The following is a 22,833-nucleotide window of genomic DNA, read 5'->3' as shown; positions in this document are numbered from 1 at the left end:
GACCACTGAAGTTAGTGCCTTCCCACTCCAGCCACCTCACCAGTAGTCTTAGTCCAGTCAAACTGACCATCAGGATTAACTGTTACCACCAGTAATAGACGAGCGAAGCAGAGACTCAGTAAAAGCACTGCTTCCACTTTCAGAAGTTTTTGAATTCTTTTTACCTGTTTCATAGGATCCTATTATGTAGTAAATGTGGGCAAGGACAGGTGTGATACAACTTTATATTATATTTCTGCATTTGATTTTCAGGAGTTCTTCACATTTTAAAGGTGATGTTCCCCAATATTTTAGCTATATATTAAGTGGGAAGATAAGACTTGAAAATCCTTAAATAGTAAAACAATGTAGGTTTAGAATATATTTTGTTTTTAAATTTAAAATGTTTTCAAAATGTTTTAAGTAACTTTAATACTAACTATAATGGTGGGTTTTTAAAGTAATTTAGGCAACCAACTGTGTAAATTCAAAAACTTAGTAAGCATTTTGTAGTTTCCCCCTTTTGAGAGCTTTTATGACAGTGTAATTAAACCTGGGGGTGGGGTAGGGCTACACATATTTCTGGGGTTTTCAGAGAGTTAGGAAAAGCCAGTATAATATTGAAAGTTTTGATTTTAATATTTTATTTTATTTACATATTCATCCTTTAATAATAGAAAACTGGTGGTCAGTGCTTGAACCTCCACTATTCCTCAAGATAGTAGAACTTTTTAAGGAAGTTGTGGTACATCTTTTGAAACTCTGCAAGATCGGCATTCCCCCTTCTGAAAGAAGAATTTTCAACAGTTTTCTTCATACTGCATTAAAGGTTTTAGAAATATTACATAGGGTATGTCCAATAGCTTATTTTCCTTTTTCCCCATTCCTACTAACAAATTGATAATATTCATTTTAACATTAATATATTAGAGGTTTAGATTGTCATGAAAATATATTTTATATAAATTTAGAAAAACTATTTGTAGTTTCCTTTAAAAGAAGTAATGTATTTCAAAGCTTTAGCTTTGTTAGGCTTGTTGGTAGTTGGGAAGAACAATAGCATATTAGTGAATTAGAATTCTCTCTCTTTTTAGTGAAGAACATAATTTTTTGATTTAATGATACATTTTTGTTATAAGTGGTTATCATATGAAAGAAACTAGGCTCTAGTTATGAACATTTAAGCTCTTGTTCTTTTGGTATGAGATACTAATGGCCTCAATCAAAATAGAATGTTTCATTTGAAACAAGTGACTAATTATAAATTGGAACATTATATAATTCATTAATTTGCCTATTGTTCTTTCCTGCCCTTCTTCCCAGTGTAAGAAATAGTACCCTTTACACTTGTAGCAGGACAATTGTATGAAGAAGTAGAGTCTCAGCTGTTTGCTTACAGATGGATTTGAGTCCTCCCTGACAGTTGGTAGATATATATATATATCTGCTGTGCCATTTGGTATTTTTGAATTGCTGTTCAGGTGAGACATGACCTAAGGGAGAAGCTTATTTCTAGACCATACATAAACTGAAAAACCTACATAACCTTTGATCTTTTTTTTTTTTCCTTTCTTTCTTTTCTTTAACTGCTTCTTTGTACTTTTAGGCCCTCCTTGCTTAGAATGAAGTTATATAATAGGGGCTAAAGGATAGTCTTTCTGTTCTCTGTAAGAAAGAACTTTTTTTGTAGACAGGATCTCGCTATGTAATTCAGGTTGGCTGTGAACATGGAGCAGTACTCCTGCCTCAGCCTTGTAAGTTCTGAGATTATAGGCATGTACCACATTAGGCTGAAGAAAGAACTCTTATGGGTCATTTATTTTCCTTTCTTTTAGTGAAACTCTTGGGTATTTTCAATTATTTAACTCCCTGAACTTTTTCCTTTTGTATTCAATGTGTCCAAGATTCCTAGAAAAACAACTAATTTCTTTTCTCATAAAGATTTGGAAAACGATAGCCCATCTTTATTAGAGAAACAAGTCATTCCCCAGAACACGGCTTTCTTGCTGCATATCAAGGCCTCAGTCTGCAGCAAACTGCTATTACAAAGATCCTCTAACTCCTTGGGTTGGATCACTACTTTTTTGTATACCTTTTGCTTATAATGTAAGAGATTAGATTTTTCTTTCTTGACTTTTTCCTACTGCTTCAATGAACTATCCCTTTTCAGTTGACCTTATCCCTAAATAATTACTGTCTTTGTCTTTATCATCTACTTATCTTCTCACCTTTAAAAGAGTTTTTTTCTCCTTAATTGTGTTTTTTCCTCTGGGAAAGTGGGTAGGGCAACCCAATATTTTTGTCTCGCATGACTGTAGACAAAACTGGAGTAACTTAACCTGCCTGTCTTAGAAACCTTGGTTTCTATTTAGGGAGAACTGCATAAGAGTTTCATCTCTGGAAACTATTTTTTAAATGATTAAAATTTTAAAATCAGACAACATCTCATTCCTTAAAAACTGTTCTTAAAGAGACCACTTTTTCAAAAGTTTTATTTTGAGACAGGGTCTCCTTAAATTGCTTTAATTCTTCTGCCTGTGCTTCCCGAATAACTGGAATTACATACTCAGTCCTCAGAGACTATTTTGATTTTAGAGACAGAGTCTTGCTGTGTAATTCAGGCTAGCTTTGAACTCACTCTGTAGCCAAGACTGGCCTCAAACTCATGACGATCCTCCTGCCTCTGGCTCTCAAGTGCTAAGATTATAGGCATGCACTGCCATAGGCACTTTAGGATATGAATTTTGTTAGTTCAAAGTGAAGCAAAAATAATATAACATTTATTGCTTGTTAACAATATCCAGTATTAGAACTTCTTTGTAATACGTGTGAGTGCTTTGAATATATATATGCACTTCAATTTTCTAATTTTCTGTAATTGGTATTTTGCTCCTTTTTATAGATTGGAAAATTGAATTTGAGCATCAAAGCTCATAAACCAGTAAATAGTGAACTGAAAAACAAATTCCCTGATGTTTCTAATATTCTTCTTTTTTTAGCAGATAATAACATACACTAGAAGTTCATACGTTAGCTGGCATTGTTAGATTGCATATAATACTGTATTATGTTAAGGGATTTAGATTAGGAATCAAGCTGGGTATGGTAATGCAGCCCAAGGGTATATAGCAAGTCCTAGTCGTCCCCCCCCCCCCCAAATACTGAGACTCAAAAGGTCATGTTTCAGTTCTTTTTTGGTGCTATGTGATTTTTTTTTTTTTTTTTTTTTTTTTTTTTTTTTGTGGCGGTACTAGGGATTGAACTCACGACCCCTTGCTTACCAGGCAGGTGCTTCTGCCACTGAGCTAAATCCCCAGCCCTGCTATATGATTTTTGAACAAATCTTTTTTTAAAATCACATATATAAAGGAACAATTATCTATAAAATAATTAAAATATCAGCCCTGATAGTTTCCTAGGATTGTTGTATTGTTTAAGTTATACAGCATATGGGCCTGAGTTCAAAGTCAATCTGAACTACATAATGAGATCCTGTGGCAAACCAAAACATAATATGTGGACATTATTACACATCAGAATCAGGCACTGCTATTTGTACAGAAGACCACTACTTTAATTTATTGAGTTACTAAGAAACTGGGTTCTTGTTTGAAGTTATTATATACTTGAAAGCAGGATGATACTGAGAAGAATTTCTTATACATCTTCTAGACATCCCTTAGAGAGTCAGTTGTCTTTCTTCTGCCCCTTACTTTGGAGTTAATGTGCTTTGAATCACTTTCATAAATGGATGCCTATGGGGATTTACTCCCATAGATGATTTTTTTTTTTTTTTTTTTTTTTTGTCTTAAAGACATTATATGTCTGACAACTGTCTTTTTTCTCTCTGGTTAAGTATTAGGGGAAGTCTTTATTTTACTTATTGACTTAGCACTGGAGCAAGATTGTATACTAGAAAATAGAGTTCTCCATTTCCTGTTCATTTCAGGGATATGCTTGTTCCTCCCATATGTCATGTCTTTTGGAAAGTTTTTGAATTAAAAATCATTTCCTGTTCTCCAAATGGCATCATAAGATCTTGGTACCTGCTGTCAGGAATGGATATTATCAGATAAACGAATTTATTGACAAATTATTTGGTCTCTTTCTGGTTTCTGCAACAATACCTTGCAGTGACACTAGTGTGCCAAAAGAAAAGTCTTACTTGGTCTAGCCTAGTTGCCATATATTGTCAACATCTGTGATTTTCAAACTTACTTTTGAAAGAATCCTTAAACCAAATGCACTAGTAAATACTGTAATACCTTTATTTAAACTGAGGCTTATAAACCAGAATACTAACCTATAATTAAAAACATGAAATAGAAGTATTATCATCAAGCTTATGTGGAATTTACTGTGTGCATTTAAAGTAATTCTGAATGCATAGGTTATTTTGAACTTTTACCATGGGATTTGTTTTATATTTATTAATTTTGCAAATATTTATTGAGTGCCTAATGTATGCTTATTATATTAGTTATTAAGGATGCAGAGATAAAAAGATGTGATCTTTGCCCTTATTGAGCGTATAATCTAGAAGGGTTATGTGCATGCAAGTAAATAAACTTACAGCATATAGCACGGTAAGTAACAGATTAGCAAACAGGTAGAGTGTCAACTCTGAAGGACTACAGAGTTCTGGAAAAAAAAGAATGTCTTGTTGAATCATACCTGCCATGCACATTTTGTATGCATATTTTGAAACTCTTGATTTTGTATATAAATTTGTGTGCATGTTGTTTTAAATCAGTCTTTTGTTTAATATTTAATTTCCATTTTCTATTTTAATTGGCTTTCTTTTTGGTTATAAAATAACTGTGAATTAACTATTAGCTATAATTTCTCCACAAGACTCAGTCTGAAATTCGTGTTTTGAGCCAAACTTGGTTTCTAACTTTTTTTTCTTTTTGTGACAGGGTCTCGCTATATAGTTCAGATTGACCTTGAACTTGCTGTGTAGTCCAGGCTAACTTGGAACACAGGGCAATCCTTCCGCCTCAGCTGGGAGTACAGGTTGGGAATATAGGCATGCACCACCACATCTACCCCTGAATTGTTAATTTTTATTCTAGAATATCAGTATCATATTTGGTGGTGTCTGTCCTTTCATGTTTATTGGATACCAACATTATCTGGTTAGAGTTACACCTCTGCTAGAGCCTTTTTTGCTACATGGTTGGGTTAGTGTGTTGTCTGACTTTTAAAATATTACAGTTACTGTTTAAAAAATTTTCCGTTGGAAACTTAGCCAGTTTATGTGTTAGACCAACTTCATTGTTTCTATTGATGTTTATTTTCTTCAGAGTGCAACATCTGGCTAATGTCTATCTCTGACTCCTTTCCTTTTAATTTTTCACTGCTTCTTCCCTTGTCACAACTTTAGCTTGCCTCCTTTTGGAGAAATTGCCCTCAATATGCCCTTGATAAACCTTTCTTTTGAGCTATTTGTAATCTTCCCATCACTTTAAAAAAAAAAAAAAAAGGCTTAATACCAAATTTCTCATGCTTCCCAACTTCCATATTCTTTTTTTTTTCAGTTTTTATGTATTATTAGTACATATTTGCATTCCATAATGATTACAGTCCTTATAAGGATTTAGTCCATATACATAACACATCTCAATTGTTTTTCTCAGCCCTTTTTCTTCCCCTCTCCATCTCTTAGAATCTTCCCATTTGAATGAAATCTTACCTACCTTCTTCCTATTACCTTTTATTTTGCAGATCTTATGCTATTTAAGCTGATTTATTTCACTTAATATTAATGATTTCAAGATGCATTCATTTACCTGCAAGTGACTCAAGTTTATCTTTGTGGCAGGATGCACTCCATTGCATAAAATACATTTTCTTTATTCATTCATCTGTTGATAAACGTGTAAATAGGCCACTTCCAAGATTTAACTATTATGAATTGTGCGTGGGTATGTGCATGGTATGCATGGTATGTACATGGGTATGCATGTATTAAACTAATATGATGTGTTTTTTCAGGAAGATACCTAAAAGTGGAATAGCCATTCTTGCTGGAGTAAAATGGAATCTCATTCTTATTTTAATTTGCATTTCTTTGATGGCCTGCAATGTTGAGCTTTTTTTTTTCCTTCATGTTTTTCGGCCATTTGTACTTCTGCAAAATATATATTCATTTTCATTTGCTATTTTGGGATTGGATTTTTTATTTGAAGGGAAGCTTTACATATTCTACATACAGACCTCTGAAGTGGCAGGGAAAAAATTTTTCTATTTTGTAGGTTGTCACTTCAATCTGTTGATTATTACCTTGCTATGCAAAATTTTTAATTTGATGTGGTCCCATTTGTTGATTCTTGGTACTATTTCTTATGCCATTGAAGTTCTGTTCAGAAAGTCCATGTTTACACTTACATCATCAAGTTTTAGCTATTTTGTCTTCTAGCAGATTGTTTTAACATTTAAATCTTTGATCCATTTTGATATTTATTTAGTGCATGGGGAGCCACCCTGGTCTATATTCAGTCTTGTGCATGTAGATAGCCAGTTTTCCCAGAAGCTTTTATTAAAGAGATGGTTTTTCATCCTGTGCATGTTTTTGGCTCCTCTATCAAGGATTGAATAGCTTCGTTTTTTTTCTGCATTTTCTATTCCAGTGATGACAAACCTTTTACAGCTTTTAGTGATACAAGCTACCCACTGTGGCATGTGTATCATAGATTTGCCACCACTACTGTGTTCTGTTCCACTGATCCATATGTCTGATGTTTTGTTTTGTTTTGTTTTGTTTTGTTTTGTTCTGTTTTTAGAGAAAGGGTCTCGCTTTGTATTCCAGGCTGGCCTTGAATTCGTTATGTATAGCCCAGGCTGACATTTAATTATGGTGATCCTCCTGCCTCAATCTTTGAATGCCAAGTTTATTGCTGTATACTACCATACTGGCTTCACATGTCTTTTTTGTGTGTGTGCCAGTACCATGCTGCCTTTATCGTTGTAGCTTTGTGATATAACTTGAAATCCATGATTGTGATGCCTCACCAAGATCATTGTCTTTCCCCAACTGGCTGTCTGTGTGTATGTGTATTGGCGAGCACTTTTAAAATCTGTTGAATCAGGCTTGTTGTCTTCACTTGACTTGTCTGTCCGCGTAGTGCTATGCCCTACATTCTTTCTTCCTATCTAGAAATCTTGAATCTTTTAGTAGTATTCTGACTCATTTTCTTACCATAACCCTCACTCTACTCATTCTTACCTATATCTCATTCTACCAATAGAATAATTTTTATAAAATGTCATTAATTCTATTATTTACTCACATGAACCTTAAATTGTTTTCCCATGTATAAACTCTTCCACCATATATTTCGCAACAAAACTCATTGTTGTATAATAGTAAGTCCAGGCATTCTTGATTTATCAATGACATTCTTGTCCTACAATTTGGTCATTAAATGAATTGGGTACTAAATGAGGAAGTGTATATAGTACGTTCACAGCTTCACTTAGCTTCAGGTTGCACCTTTGGTCCAGTTTTGCTCTACATCCCTCTATCCTTGGACTAGCAATATAGCTGAGGAACTATCTAAAAATTGTTGTCTCCTTTGACTGATCTTGCTATTCTCTCTGCCTAGAATTATCTCCATATTGTTTCTGCTCACTTCTTCAATTTTTATTTTGAATATCTTCTTACTGAAATCTTCATACTGAATATCTTCATACTGAAGTGTTCAAAGACAAATCTAAGGAATATCTAAATACTTCTGAATTTAGCAATTACTAACCTATTACATTCATTTGTCTTATTTCTGTGTATATGTACACTTTTAAACAAATCACTTCAAAGTAAAATACAGTTGTTGCTCTCTAATATTTTAGCATTTGGCTATTGAGAATAAAACATTTTCCTACATCACTGCAATATCATTATTTCTCTTAAGGAAATTAATCCTATAATAGCTAGGCATATTTAAGTTTTCTCAATTATAGTACTTCTGTAAAAACTAGAGAAGAGTCAAATGTATTTGTTGAATCTTGGTATTCTTTTCCAGCTTGAGAACATAGTATGTCTATTTAGGTTTCTGATTTTATCTTGTGTTGTCTTACAGTTTTCAGGAGTCTTGCTTCTGAATCTTTTGTGTATCTTGTATAGAAGTGCCATTTTGGGTAATTTAATAGATACCCCAAAGTCTTTTGCTGTTTTGGAGGTACCAGGAATCAAACTTAGGACTCACGTTTGTCAGGCAGGTGCTGCACCACTGAGGTAACCTTGGCCCCAAGTCTTTTGTTTTTAATTCTACTGTGGATAGAAAGCATAGTTTGGATTTCTTGTGGGTTTTTAATTGTTGTTTTATTTTGTCCTCCCCTCCCCCTGAATATCACTGTGTGTACTTCTGTTTTAAGAATTAACCAAGTAAGTGAGGAGAATTTTTTAGCTTCACTGTCTGGATTGTTTTCTGTGATTTTTTTTTTTTTTTCTTCTTTGCTGTCTGGTCAACGTGGCAAGCCCAGTCTTCTTAAGATCCTCTGGTAAGGGCTCGGGATTTAGCTCAGCAGCATAAGCACTTGCCATGTAAGCATGAGATCATGAGTTTAATCCCCAGTCCCCCCCCCCCAAAAAAAATTATTCTGGTAAGGCCACTGCTTTCTGCTGGTTTGGGAGTAAAATGTGCTTCTTGCTACTGCTTCTTCTCATCTCCTTCTTTTTCCCTCTCCCTCTCCCCCCCACCCCCCGGCCCATCTCTGTCTCTCTGCCTGTTTTTGCCTACTTTGGGTTAATTTGTAGTGTTTTTAAATAGTTGCTTTATACATTGCTTTAAAGGTTGTTATTTTTACTAGGTGTGATGGCACACACTTACGATCCCAGTGCTGGAGAGGCTGAGACAGGAGGATCACAATGAATTCTAGGCCAGCCTGTGCTAAATAGTGAGTTCTAGGCCAGCCAGAACCTGTCTCGAAATTAAAGTTTGTAATTGTTGTCAGGAGAATTACTCTAATACACGATATCCTACCACATTTAGCACCAGAATTCTTTATCTCTTTTAATTTAAAGTAATTATTCTCTCTCTCTTTTTTTGGGGGGGGGGGTAAATCTCCATTACCTTGACTTTTTGAATAGTCTTGCCCAGTGTTGCAAATCCTATAATCTGGATTCCTCTAATTTTTTACTTTTGGTAATATTTAACTTGTTTGTATTTCCTATAAACAGAATTTAGAGTATAAGAATTGATTAGATTCAGGTTAAATCTTTTCTGTTGTTCATGGGTGATGTGTATACTTTCTCTTATATCTGCAGGAATTTACTTCATTTCCCAGTATCATAATGATTAATTGTTGGTTAAGGTGGTTTATTTTTCCTTTTGTAATTAATAATACCTGGGGTGATAATTGATGCACTGTTGATTTTTACATCTTATTCAGACCCCAGCTTTTAAAGTTTACTATTATCAGATGTCAGATAAATAGTAACACTTAAGCCAGATGTGGTGGCACAGAACTGTAACTCCAGCACTCAGAAAGCTGAGCCAGGAGGATTGCTGTGAGTTCAAGGCCAGCTTTGCTTCATAGTGAGTACAAGATCAGCTTGAAGTACATAGTGAGACCCTGTCTTGGGAAAAAAATAACACTTAATGTTGGGTATTATTATTGTTACTTAGATCACATTCTCAATTTGAAGTCCTTACAATTTCCAGTTTATAGTGTTTATACATTAAAATATGTTATTGTGATTATAAAAACATTTGTGTCTTTTCTACTAGATTGTGAGTTTTGAATGCAGATATCACATCTTATAAATCTTGTGTCTCTTATACTTAATTAGGATTTTGCATATAGCGGGCACTCAGTAATTATTTTCTACTTAACTATTTTTCTATCTTAGGTATAGTCACTGGTTAAATGTGTTAATTTTTTTTTTTTTTTTAGGTAAATGAGAAAGCAGGACAAATTATACAATATGATAAATTTTATATACATGAAGTTCAAGAATTGACAGATATAAGGAATGATTATATCACCTGGGTCCAACAGCAGGCCTATGGAATGGTATGTTTCCTGTTCCTTTTATAGTTTAACCTTTGTGTGTCATTTGTTCAAGTTTTTAAGAAAGTAGTGTCTTTGAAACACCAAGTTTTTTTTCTGAGTTTTTATTCAGAACTTAATTTTAGATAAAAACACATTGTAAAGGAGTAGCTGTATTTATAATCAAACATTTTATTACACATTTTAAAGAAGAATACAAAATTGATACTGAGTTTCAACTCTTAGTTATTTTTCATGAAGTTACTCCTTACTTCTCTAATTTTGAAAATTCTGGTCTCCCTGATAATAGACCTGTAAGGAATGTGTTGTTGTTGTGGGGTCAGTAGGGACTAAAAAAACAAAAGAATTTTTGAGCAGTAGTTTTGTTAGTATATATTGTATTCTCCAGAAGTCAGGGTACTTCTAGAGCATCTCTTCCTTTCCTAAGAATATACTGGTGTCTGGACTAGGAGAGAGACTCATTGAGTTTTCTTCAGAATTACTGGAAAGCTAGATTGAGGCTTACAGTCTTTCTACAAATTAGATATACTCATTTGCTTGTTCAGGAAATACTTCCACTGATTTGAGTATCAGAAATGCAGTAAGTAACTGTACAAGTTCTATTCTCATAGAACTTACATGTAGCGGACAAGATTGACATGAATTAAAGTGAAAATTGCCTGAATAATAGATACAGAATGAAAATCAGGAATGTTAGAGAGACTGGTTTTTGAGGTTGGGTAATCAGAAGATACTTGTCCGAGCCAGGCCTGGTGGCACATCATGCCTCCTTACATCTCAGCATGTCTAGGTTTGAATTCCACCTAATCAGTTATTCAGCTCTATGTACTTGGGGATAGTAATTTGCCTGTAATTCTGTTTTCTGTAAGTCAGGGTAATTGTTTGTATGTTATATAATTGTTGAGATCAGTTGATAAAGTCCATTTGGATTACTTAAAGTAGTTCCTGGCATATAGTTCTCACTGGTAATAATTATTACTGGTATATTATCATTGGCAGAGATGTGAACTCCACAGTGGTCTCTGTTTTGATGTCTAATAACTCTCTGATTGCCTTTCTCTGTCTGCACTATGATCAGACATTTGCCTTTAGAAAGACATGTGACATTCATGATTGACCTTTCCTCATTGAGCACCTCATTTAAGGATGTAATCTCACACAGTTAAAGAGACTCTGTTCGATGACAGTTTGGTATTATACATTTGTATACATTTGCAGGCCTTGGAGTTGTATGGTAGTACTGCAATTATAAATGGATTACCCCAGTCTTAGATTTTTGAAGGTTAATTGTTTGTTATTGATATGAAAACACTAAATTTAAAGTGATTCCAAAGCACTCATAGACCCCCCTAAGAATATAACCTCTGGTGATCTGCAAGCCTATTTTGAAAAACATTGCCTTGGAAATGTTTTTCTATTGCCTGGAAACTACCCAGATGACTGAATTATGACAGTGGTCTTTTGATTAGAACTTACGTTGACTACGTAAGTTATAAACGTGTATTCTGACAAAGTTAAGAGACATTCTGTCTAATAGGATATCTTTTTAATTAGCAAAATTTTGTGCCATGTGGAAAAGTCATGGTTTGAATTTTTGCCTTTAAATATGGTAGTTGTGCCATCTAAATTCATTTTAGTACATAGCTATGCTAATACCAAGTTGATTTTCTTGAAGGAAGTATTTTTAGTATTACGATTTTTTAATTAGCATGAGATAGTTGAGGACTCTCTGATTTCTGTTATTTTCCTCTTTGCCTCTAATTCTCTCTTATTTATTATATAGTTACTTCAGAATTGTCCTCTGTTATGTGTTCTTTAAACCACATCCTTTTTTCCCCTCCATTTTAGTCAGACATGTTAATGAATAGGTGGTTGTGGTTCCTGTTCCTTATAAATTGTGTTTAATGTCACATTTTAGAAATCAAAATCTAAGGTATGGTGTCACACACCTGTAATTCCAGCACTCAGGAGGCTGAGGCAGGGGTCCGAGGCCGCCTGAACTACAAAGCAAGGTGCTGTCTCAAAAAGAAAGAAAGAAAAAGAAATTAGAATCTAATCTACCTCTGGGAGTAGAAAGCTGACAGCCTATTTTGAAGATTTTTGTGCAGCTCTCAGTTAAAATGTTTTACTTCACAGAACTTTTTTTTGAGATAGTTCAATACTTCCACATTTACACAGAACTCTGATGAAAGATGTTTTTCCTGAGTCCCCCTCGCCCGACTTTAAAATGATATTGATATTTGTGTGAGTAGTCTTTTTTGTGGGTTTTTTGTTTTTTTTTTTTTTTTTTGAGACAGGGTGTCACTATGATCACTCACAGTGATCATCCTGCCTCAGCTTCCCAGGTGCTGGCACTGCAGGCATGCTCCACCACACCCCGCTATGGGTTAGTATTTTAATTCTGGGTTGAACTCCATGTTGAGCCTGTGAATGAAGTTTTAAAGACTCTGCTATTAGGAAACTCATGTAGTATTTTATGGTGACACAGATATGTGTAAGTATATTCAAGTGCATGTGTATGTATTTACTTGTTTACATATGTATACTATTATTGATCAAGTTATTTTGAAAATTTTACTGCTTCACTATGAAAGTTTAGAACTTGGTTGATAGAATGTAATTACTGTGAATTATAAGAAACGTTTCATATAATAGTTATTTTACTATCTATGTATCTCACAACATATTGTATACAATATATAAAATTTATTTTTAAAAGTCTCATGTACACATATAAAAAGTTTTACCTTGTGCTAAATATAATAAGAAAATATTTTGTCTTTATGGCATAAAATATTTGGCACTTTTTTTCTCCATTACTTTTTCAGTCAGTGGTTTTAAAGTTTCTATCAGAGCGATTTCCTACTGTTTATTTTTTTCGGTAAATCTGTATAACTTTTACCCTTTCTCTGCTTTTTTTTTTCCTCCTTAAATAAAATTTTAAAAATAAATAAATAAATAAACTTTCCATCATAAATACACTTATTATTCCTAAACCTTAATGACTAATTCTGTGAATTAGTGTTGGCTTTTCTTACACAGGTTGTGCATCCCTAATTTGGAAATTCAAAATTTAAAATCCTCACAAACTCAAAACCATCATGGCACTCAAAAAGTTTTGGTACTGTTCTCCTTTAACTTTGCTCTGAAATTGTTTGTATACAAATAACAGTTATTCCCAAACTCTGCTATTTTTCTTTGCTTTTTATACTTTTTGGTACTATGCATGCATAGCATCAATATATGTGTAGTAAAAATAATTTGGAATAAGTCTAGAAAAGTCAGCATAAGGCCGGGCTCATGCCTGTAATCCCAGCATTTGGGAGGCTGAGGCAGGAGGATTGTTGTGAGTTCAAGACCAGCCTAGGCTACAAAGTGAGCTCATGGTCAGTCTGAACTGCACAGCAAGTTTGTCTCAAAAGAAAAAAAAAAGAAAGAAAGAAAGAAAGGTCAACATAGTGTCTGTCATATTTGAATATAGTGAAATTCAATGGTTTTTTAAAAATTGGATGTGGTTTTTTTTTGGCCTTTTTTGTTTTTATCGGTACCAGGGATCGAACACATGACTTGCCTACGCAGGCGCTTATGCCGCTGAGCTAAATCCCCAGCCCCTGGATGTGTTTTTTTAAGAACTGATATACCTACTTTATTAGACATATGTAAGATACAAATGAGTACTAGTTCAAATAGTGTAAGTCTTATTCAGTATTGTGTATGTGCCTAAATCATTACTGTGTGTCCTGTGAATTAAGCTGTGTTGTGTCGTCTGGAGACAGCTGCTGAGCTACACTCACTAGTGCACTGGAACTGCTGCCTGATGTGTCGATGGGCAGACTAGGATTGGGAAGTTACATCAGTGCTGATGCCACTGGGTTGCGTTTCTTCCTCACTCATTTAAAAAAATAAGCTTATTGACTGAAATACAGTTGTACTGCCTTGCGGCTCTAGTATATCTCAAAAAGGTTCATCCTTTTTAAAGAAAGCTGTGTCATTTTTAATGGCATTAGTATTTTGTAGGAATCTGTCTTTAGGTTCTTGGACTGATTATGTCATTTTGTTTTCTTATGCCTTTTATTACCAAATTATATTCATGTATTTTTCATTTCCATTTTATCTGCAAAGCTGGGCATGGTGGTACATGGCTGTAATCCCAGCACTCGGGAGGCTGAGGTAGGAGGATCATTGTAAGTTCAAGATCAGCCTGAGCTACAAAGTGAGCTCAAGGCCAGCCTGAACTACATAGCAAGACCCTATCTCAAAAAAATCAAAAGAAAAAAAAAATGAGCCGTAAAACTACCTTTTTTATTTAATTGAATTAGTTAAACAACTTCCATATCCCTTCTTTATACCTACTCAGAGTAATCTTGTTATACTCTTAAATCAGTATGGTAGTGGGCCCAAAATTTAGCTCAGTGGCACAGGTGCCTGCCTGCCTGGCAAGCACAAAGTCATGAGTTCAATTCCCGATACAAAAAAAAGGTAGCAGCAATGGTTTAATATTTTGCCATAATAAGTTGAAGCTAAAACATAAAAAGGTACTACATCTGTTTTGTCTTTAAAAACTGGAGTCATTGACTATTGCTGTTAAAATACCATTAATGAATCCACATACCAGTCCGGTTATTTAGAAATGACAGTTTTATCAAAGTTGTGCAAAACAAGGTTGAAGTAACACCTCCCCAGACAATGTTGGGAAGAGTCAGTGGTAAAAAGGGAGCTGCCCTGAGTGGCACTGGGGTACTCTGTTAGGTGGTTAGTGGAGCCTAATTAAATTAGACCGAAATTCTGATTTTGAACATCCCCTCCAGGCCTTTGTCACCTCGGCTTCTCCAGCCCTGAATAATGGAGATGTAGGCGTGCTTTCCTGCAGTCTTGAGTCCATGACTCAGAAATCGATGCCAGTGATTTGTGCCTGTGCATGTGTGTGCGCGTATGTGTCCGTACATAACTCACACTGTGCGGGCTGTGCTGTGTCTGGCTCTAGGCCTTCTACTGACCTCATGTGTTTCGTCATGCTGTTCCCACCCTGCATTCGCCCTGTTTTCCCTTTACATTTCTTTTGGAAATACTACTTGGGTAAATTAAATTTGAGCTACCTTGCAGCTCTAATATTTCCCGGAGTTCATTCCTATTTCCTTTTTATTTTTTCTCTTTTTTTTTTTTTTTTTTTTTTGTTTCCCTCCTTTGCGTTTCTCTTTTTTTCTCTTCCTTGCTCCCTTTCCCTGTCTTCTTTTCTGTCTTCCTTTCTTTATCTGCGTCTTTTTCATCTTTTTTTCCCTTGTTCTCTGTCCTTTCCTTCAGACAGGTTCTTGCTTGGTAGCCCAGAATGGCCTTGAACTTGCAGCGCTCCTGCCTCAGCCTCTTGAGTGCTGGGATTGCATGTGAATTATGAGAGCAGAGGTGGCTCACACTGGTTCACACCTCATTTTTTAAGCACACTTCAAAAAATTTTTAAGCCTTTCTCTGTAATCCTTAATCTTCAAAATCGAAATTGCTAGTAATGATCTTAATTGGTGCCTTTCTAATAAATGAATAATGTTACTAGATATCTAATGGTCTCTCTTCTCATATGTCCCATTAGAACAATAACTCATCCATATTAGTGTTTCATTATGTGTAAATCCATCTCCCATAATTTAAACTCTTTTACTCTAGTAGGCCATAGCTGAATATTGATAGATATATTTTTACTTCTCATATTTTCTCATAGGAATAGCACTTTTTAAATGTTCTACAAGACTGATGCTGATAATGCAAGCGGCTATGCATACATAAGTGGGCATAGAGGCTACAGGAGGAATTTCTGTATCTTTTCAGTTTTACTGTAAACTTAAAAATATTCTGAGTTTGTTTGAAAAGTCCCATGAGATATACTATGAAAGGATTTTAAGTGTTCCTTTTAAATTTCCTTCCAATTAAGTTAGTGTAATCTAAAAAGCTGTTTATGTATTTCTTTAACACTAGAGTTTGAACTCAGGGCCTTTACACTGAGCTAGCATTCCTAAGACCTTTTTATTTTATTTTTGAGGCAGGTCTCATTAAATTGCCTGGCCTGGCCTCAAATTTGAGATCCTCCTGCCTCAGCTTGCCAAGTAACTGAAATTATAGGTGTTATCCACTGCAGCTGCTCTAAAAGTCTTCTAAGTGTTCACTTGTTTAGTATTAACTTGGTGTGTAGGATTTTTTGAAACTTTCATACTCCCCCTTCCTATACCCCATACTGGGCACTAAATGCAGGCATATTTGGCAGGTGTGTTCTACAGTTGAGCTGTGTCCCCAGTCCTAAATGAAGCAGTTAACAATTTTTCTCCGTAGAATTTCCAGTCATGTTTTGCTTGTGCTTCTGCTCCTTTCAGTTTCCAAGGGCAATGCCCTCTCTGGATAAGGTTAATTCACTATGCAAAGTATTAGCCGCAGATTTAGTAACATGTTTTTGAATTCTAGTGCTTTATTTTACATGAATATAAGCCCAGAGTATACATGGAAATATTCTGGAAGAAAGTGTATGTTCCTGGGCTTAGTGGTGCATGCCTATAATCCCAGCATTTTGACAAGCTGAGATAGCAGGATCTCAAATTCCAGCCTGGCCTGGGCAGTTTAACAGGTAATGTAACTCAGTGCAAAGGTACAGGCAGGGTTCAGTCCCCAGAGAGGGTAGGATGTCATGTACTAGACAATGCAGACACAGAACATACGTGTCATCACAAAATGTTCTTTTTAGCTGTGCATGGTGGTACACACCTATAATTACAGCACTCAGGAAGCTGAGGCAGGAGGATCACTATCAGATGAAGCCCAACATGAACTGTAGAACAAAACCCTATCTCAAAAAGCCAAAACCAAAAAAAAAAAAAAAAACAAAAAAAAAACCAAACTACAAAACTTACAGGTTTTTATTATAGTTTCCATTTTCCTTCATAAGTATACCTTTTCTATTTACCAATCTCTGTGTCCTTTTTATCCTTTAAAACCGTGTAATATTAAGTTGTCGTGTATTACTGGTTATTTCTGTCCAATAAAAACAATTTATGGCTTATTTACCCTCATTTTGTTTCTGTGTAGCATTTAAAAATACTAAACACTTTGACTTTGTCAGAGTTAACGTAAATCTTACAGACTGAGATACTTTCTGCATTTTGGGTAAAGACACTGAGCCATACAATTTTTTCAAGATCATGTCAGGTTTAGGATTAATTTTCCTATTCTACCTAAATGACAAGATCCTGAAATGTTTTTTGTCCTAGTCTTAATTTTATGACTACAATTTTATTATTTAGACTTAATTTATTATTTAGACTTAATTTTATGACTACGTTTTTTGTTCCTGAAATGTTTTATGTCCTAGTCTTAATTTTATGACTACAAGGTACCTGAAACAAAGTGTTACATTTATAGACATATACGATGCATGTGGGAAGGGTAGATTTTGTTGTATAGATGTATTTTCTACCTCTTTTAATTCAGTATTCATCCATAGCAAAATATACTTTAATAGATGTAGTGAAATTTGGACACTAACATTGCTCTTTCCTCATTGTTGCACTCTGCACTGCTGTTTTAGGATGTCAGCCATGGATTGACTGAGGTAAGTTTGGTGTGGGAAAGTTTCGTATTCAGAGTAAGATCATTGTTTTTTCCTGTGTGATGAAAGTCAAAGATTTCTCTTATGTGTGATTTTTTTAAAAGCGAGATTGAGAAAGAGAGCATGAGCATGCTTGTGTGCATGCATGCACATGTATGTTTGGGTGCATAGAAATTACCCCGTGTAACAATTCAGAAAAATATTTAAGGACACTTAAAACTGTTTTAGTTAATATTATACTTATATGATGCCTTTCAAGATTTACTTTAAAATAGTTTCTGTTCTTGTCGAGTTTAAAATGTAATGTGACCTAATACCAAAAAGCAAACTTTATTTGACAAATGCTTATGTAAGAACTATATTAGATAAGCAAATAATCTTTATTTTTAAAAGTGTTAACAATATTAAACTTTCAATGTGATCATCTTTCTTACTTTGTCTCGTGTACTGTCTTGAAGTTCTAGCACTGTGATATAAGTAGTCAGTAACCCTAAACCACCCTTTTAAAAACAATTGAGAATGTAATATTCGTTTACCTGTTTAGACGTTAGATTTTGTTTTGTTTTACTTTGCTTTTTTGTTATTTCTCCCAAAACTAGAACCAATGAAATATTTTGAAATAGTTTTAAATTAAGTCATAGGGCTGTCTTGTATAGCTCAGTGGTAGAATGCTTGTCTGACATGCTTGTGGCCATAGGTTTGATGTTCAGCATCCAGAAGAAAAGAAAATGAGTTTTGATATCAAAGGGAACTTTAGAACTGTGTAAATCTTCTTGAGTTTCGAAGAAGTAAAAGGACTTTGTATGACCAGTAGCTGGTAACACATGAGCAGTACTGATTAGTGTGCAGTACCTATAATTAAACATGTTGTCTTGCATATTAACAACAGAGTTGATAGTTCAGCATTTTCAGATTATTTTTGGTGGTTTCAATTAAAAACCACTTGAAGTAGTTCAAAACAAGGCAGTTAAAATGGAAAAGAGCTGAAAACCATACCGTTTTCAGAATATTAGTGAATTTGGGAATATTTACAACAGAAATAAAAGACAATTTAGGGAAACTATTATCTGAATTTAATATTTAAACCACATATGCTTCAGTGTAGGGCAGAACAAAGGCATGGCGATTCACAGTGAAGCGTAGAAATGCAGACATTATAAAGGACTTCGTAATCACTTAAAAAAGAAGCTGTGATTTTTTCCCCATAGGAATTCTGCATTGCAGTAGCTCTCTCTTCCATACAAAAATACTGAGTTTTGAGATTTTTAGGGTTAGGGCTAGTTGTGTAAGTGGTAGGAATAGATTCACTAACTGCAAGAAAGTATAACTGCTTATTTATAGTGCTTATTTTGAATATTAAGTGCAATAGATTCTTGAGTCCCTAATTTTGGCACCCTAGTGGCACTCAAATATCTGTTAATGAAGGAATAGACACACTACCAATGGGCTAGCTACCTAGCGTATAAATAACTAAATACTCTGTGTAACATAAGAACTCCAAGTTGTAGAACGAAACTTGAGAGTTAATATGTGCCAAGCAAAAAACAAAAATTGTGTATCATTTTATAGACTTTCAAGTATATGATTCCCTCTTAAAATTGGAAATTAGGTTTATTCCAATGCATCTAATTACCAATAAGAATTCTATATTCAGAAATAAGCAACATTATAATTCCTGAACCGTCATGTGAAGAAGCCAAGAATGTGATCGTCTTTACAAGAAATGACAAAGCACTCATAATAAATATATTATAAATCAACTTTTACTAATAAATTAATTCTCTATTCCCAGTTGGCAGATATCCCCGTTACAATCTGTACATATCCATTTGTATTTGATGCCCAAGCAAAAACTACTTTGTTACAAACGGATGCAGTTTTACAGATGCAGGTAAAATAATGAGTAATACTAACCTGATTGGAGAATGTTTTTAAAATTGTTCTTGTAAAGTTTTAAAAAATAAGTATTTGAACATTGCCTATATTTGTTATTCTGGGGAACATTACAACATTGTAGGCTGTCATTTATGAAAGTATTGTGAGCAGCTGTTAAGACTTGTACATGTAGGGACATATATATACTTAAAATACTTAAGAGGGCTGCTTGTAAAAAAGGTTATAAAAATAAAATAATCAAACCTTTAACCATTTTATATCTTTAAATGATATAAGCTTCTTTACCTGTATAAATAGGTAATCTTTATAAACAGTTTTGCTACTTTACTTGATAAAATATTAGATCGTTTTAAAATCTTGCTTCATTCTGTTCCCCTGTTTACTTGGTAAAGGGTGAAAGTTTCTAGAGGTGAGGTGGTATTAAACTATGAAGCATTTGATCACATGTTAATGGATGTGAAGTTTCTTTAAAGTTTCAGTAGTAACATTTTTCTCAAGGTAGTTTTCTTAAGTGTTCTTCTTTCATCCCCTTCCTTTCTCCTTACTTTCCTCTTTTTTTTATGTTAAACATTTTTTTCATTCATAGTAAAGTTTAAAATTTTTTTTATTCACATTATTATGACTTTGAAGGATTAAAGGAGGTTATCATGAGAGGTATTGCACTGCCCTTTTCAAGTATAGACTATCTATACAGGTGATATTCTGTGGATAAGATGGAAAGAGATTTTGAACATTTAATGTCCTAAAAACACTTTGAAAATTTTAAAGCCCCCAGACTTTGGTTCCTTTTTTTCATCAGTTCAGATAAATTTATTTGGTGTTTGAGATTCTTCCAAGTTCCTTGGGTTTTTTTTTTTTTTTTTTTTTTTTTTTTTAGGGAATACAACGACGATAAAATGGAACAAAACAAAACAGTGGGAACAATATTGAATTTCAAAAGCAAGACAGAAGGAAGTGCCCCATAGTTGCTATGTTGCATATTATTGTCCTCTAAACAAATGCTCAGACTGCCAGCCCCAGGCCTGCAAAGTCAGTCAGTCAGTGCAAGCATTAAGTTGTTTTTGTACCTCAGTTGTTATCATCCCAACCTTGTTTTCCTCCAAATCAGCTGGTTGCCCACAGAGCAGGGGATGGGATGGGGGGTTTCTTGTCTCCCAGCCCATATGCTGGCTGGCTCGCGGGAAGAGTGGACTGACTTCTTGGTTCGCTTTCTGGCCCACGAACATGGCTGCTGCTGACTCACGGGATAAGCAGGCTCATTTCCTACTTTGGTTCTTTTGAGATAGGGTCTTGCTGTGTAGTTCAGGCTGTCCTTGATCTCAGCAGTCCTCCTGTCTTAGCTTCTTGAGTGCTAGGATTACAGGCATGCACCACCATGCCTGATCCCTTCTAAATATCTTAACTCTGGAGAGAATTTTTGGGTGTTTATTTGCATTTCCATCAGAAGAAATAAATATTTTTGTGAGGTTCTGTTTTAGTCAAAATGATGTGTGATTTTTGTTTTTAATATGGTATATTTTATTTTAGAACAAAACACAATAAAGGCTTTGGAGGGAAAGTATACTTTAAATGGTAAAAGAACATACACTGATCACTCTATTAATGAATCTTTGTAATAAACTTCTCAGCTAGACTGTTGCTTGTTCTCTTCAAAGGTGTATTTTATGCTGTTCTCTTTTTCTTGTTCTCCATCCCTGTGCATCACTTTTTTTTTTTTTAGGAAAAAGATAGTACTGAGATTTACCATGATTAGAATTGTTTCCTTACCTTAATGTTATGAGTTATACATTAATACAAAAAACTTGAAAGGTATTCTTTATACTCTGTTTATTAAGTTCTTATGCTGCACTAGATAAAATACTATGTTTAGTCAGGTGTGGTGGCACATGCCTGTATTCCCAGCACTTCAGAGACTTGAGGCAGGAGGATTGCTGTGGGTTCAGGGTCAACCTGAGCTACATAGCAAGACTTTGTCTCAAAAACTTGGGGGAAAAAAACATAAAATATTGTGCAAATGCCATCTAAATTTGGTAGTACAGAAATGATCTCTGAAATTATAGCATACTTAAAACTGATGGGACTTTGTAACATTACTAATCTTCTGTTTTCTAGGTGGCTATTGACCAGGCCCACAGACAGAATGTCTCCTCTCTTTTTCTCCCAGTGATTGAATCTGTGAATCCCTGCTTAATTTTAGTGGTGCGTAGAGAAAATATTGTAGGTGATGCAATGGAAGTCCTCAGGAAAACAAAGAACATAGATTACAAAAAACCACTCAAGGTAATTTGACATTTTATTTTACATAATTGGGCCCTTTATGTAGAAACTTAAGAAAGTTTTATTTCTTTACTTACTTTAGTTCTTAGATATCAAAGATACATTAGAAAGAAACGAGTTTCAAAGAAACTTTCTAATGTATCTTTGATACCTAAATTATATAATTTTTTCTTTTTGGGTTTTTTTTTTTTTGTATTTTTCGTTTTTATCGGTACCAGGGATCGAACTCACGACTGCCTGCTTGCAAGGCAGGCGCTTATGCCGCTGAGCTAAATCCCCAGCCAAATTATGTAAGTTTTAAACTATAAATTGCTGGGCATTTATTAGTAGTAACCAGCATAAAATGGGGCCTCTGGAGTGTACTTCTATTTTTTATACAGTCTATTCAGTGTTTGCATTATGCTAATCTAGGTTATATTTGTTGGAGAAGATGCTGTTGATGCAGGAGGAGTTCGCAAAGAATTTTTCTTGCTCATCATGAGGGAATTACTGGATCCTAAATATGGCATGTTTCGATACTATGAAGATTCCAGGCTTATTTGGTTTTCTGATAAGGTATAATGTCCACCTGTCTAACTTTGTATAAAGTTTTGTGTATACGAGTTAACTCTGAAAGGTTTTATTAAGAAGAATTGCTGGAATTTTTAAAAATGCTTTTTATTCAAAGATCTGCTTTATTGTAATTTGAAAAGTAATAAACTTTGGACTTGGAGTTGTCCAGAACACACTGATGCTTTACCACACATTTTAGATTAACAAAATAAAGGATAGTTAATGTGAAAATAACATTGACTTTTCCTTCTGCTTATTTCAGTTTGGGAATTGAATAATTGCTAGGTTAACTTTTCTTCTGTGAAAAATTAAATTATCATTAGAGATAATTAAATTATCATTGATGCCTTATTATTTAGGTAAGAAGTTGGCATAGTCTGTAAGCCAGAATCTTCCCCACAGAAATGTGTTTCTGTTATGTGTATGGTCTGTTTATATCCAAAACAAAAAGTTTGGATAGAAAGGCACATTCTTGAACTGCCACTGGCATTATAACCTAGAACAAGTTAAGCACTGTGCTTATCTACCTTTCA

The 22,833-nt window shown here is 34.4% G+C and overlaps 1 protein-coding gene across 10 annotated transcripts in view; it reads left to right on the top strand.

Annotated features, from left to right (window-relative positions):
• Herc4 (HECT and RLD domain containing E3 ubiquitin protein ligase 4) overlaps nt 1-22,833 on the top strand; it is a 102,063-nt gene that overhangs the window by 64,249 nt on the left and 14,981 nt on the right. For 8 of the 10 annotated variants that reach the window (XM_063239565.1, XM_063239568.1, XM_063239564.1 and 5 more), the window contains 6 exons: nt 657-829; nt 9,877-9,996; nt 17,555-17,578; nt 19,368-19,466; nt 21,584-21,751; nt 22,160-22,303. In XM_063239565.1, the coding sequence (XP_063095635.1) occupies nt 657-829; nt 9,877-9,996; nt 17,555-17,578; nt 19,368-19,466; nt 21,584-21,751; nt 22,160-22,303 (728 nt within the window). The remainder of the gene's footprint in view (nt 1-656; nt 830-9,876; nt 9,997-17,554; nt 17,579-19,367; nt 19,467-21,583; nt 21,752-22,159; nt 22,304-22,833) is intronic. The other 2 variants (XM_063239569.1, XM_063239567.1) reach the window with 1 other exon arrangement.

The sequence above is a fragment of the Cavia porcellus genome, unplaced genomic scaffold (genome assembly GCF_034190915.1).
Source record: "Cavia porcellus strain 051 isolate PalLab524CR breed Dunkin Hartley unplaced genomic scaffold, mCavPor4.1 scaffold_28, whole genome shotgun sequence".
In the NCBI taxonomy this organism is placed as follows: domain Eukaryota; kingdom Metazoa; phylum Chordata; class Mammalia; order Rodentia; family Caviidae; genus Cavia; species Cavia porcellus.
Note: the sequence above shows the minus strand (reverse complement) of the source record. Positions and strands in the feature narration are given on the sequence as shown.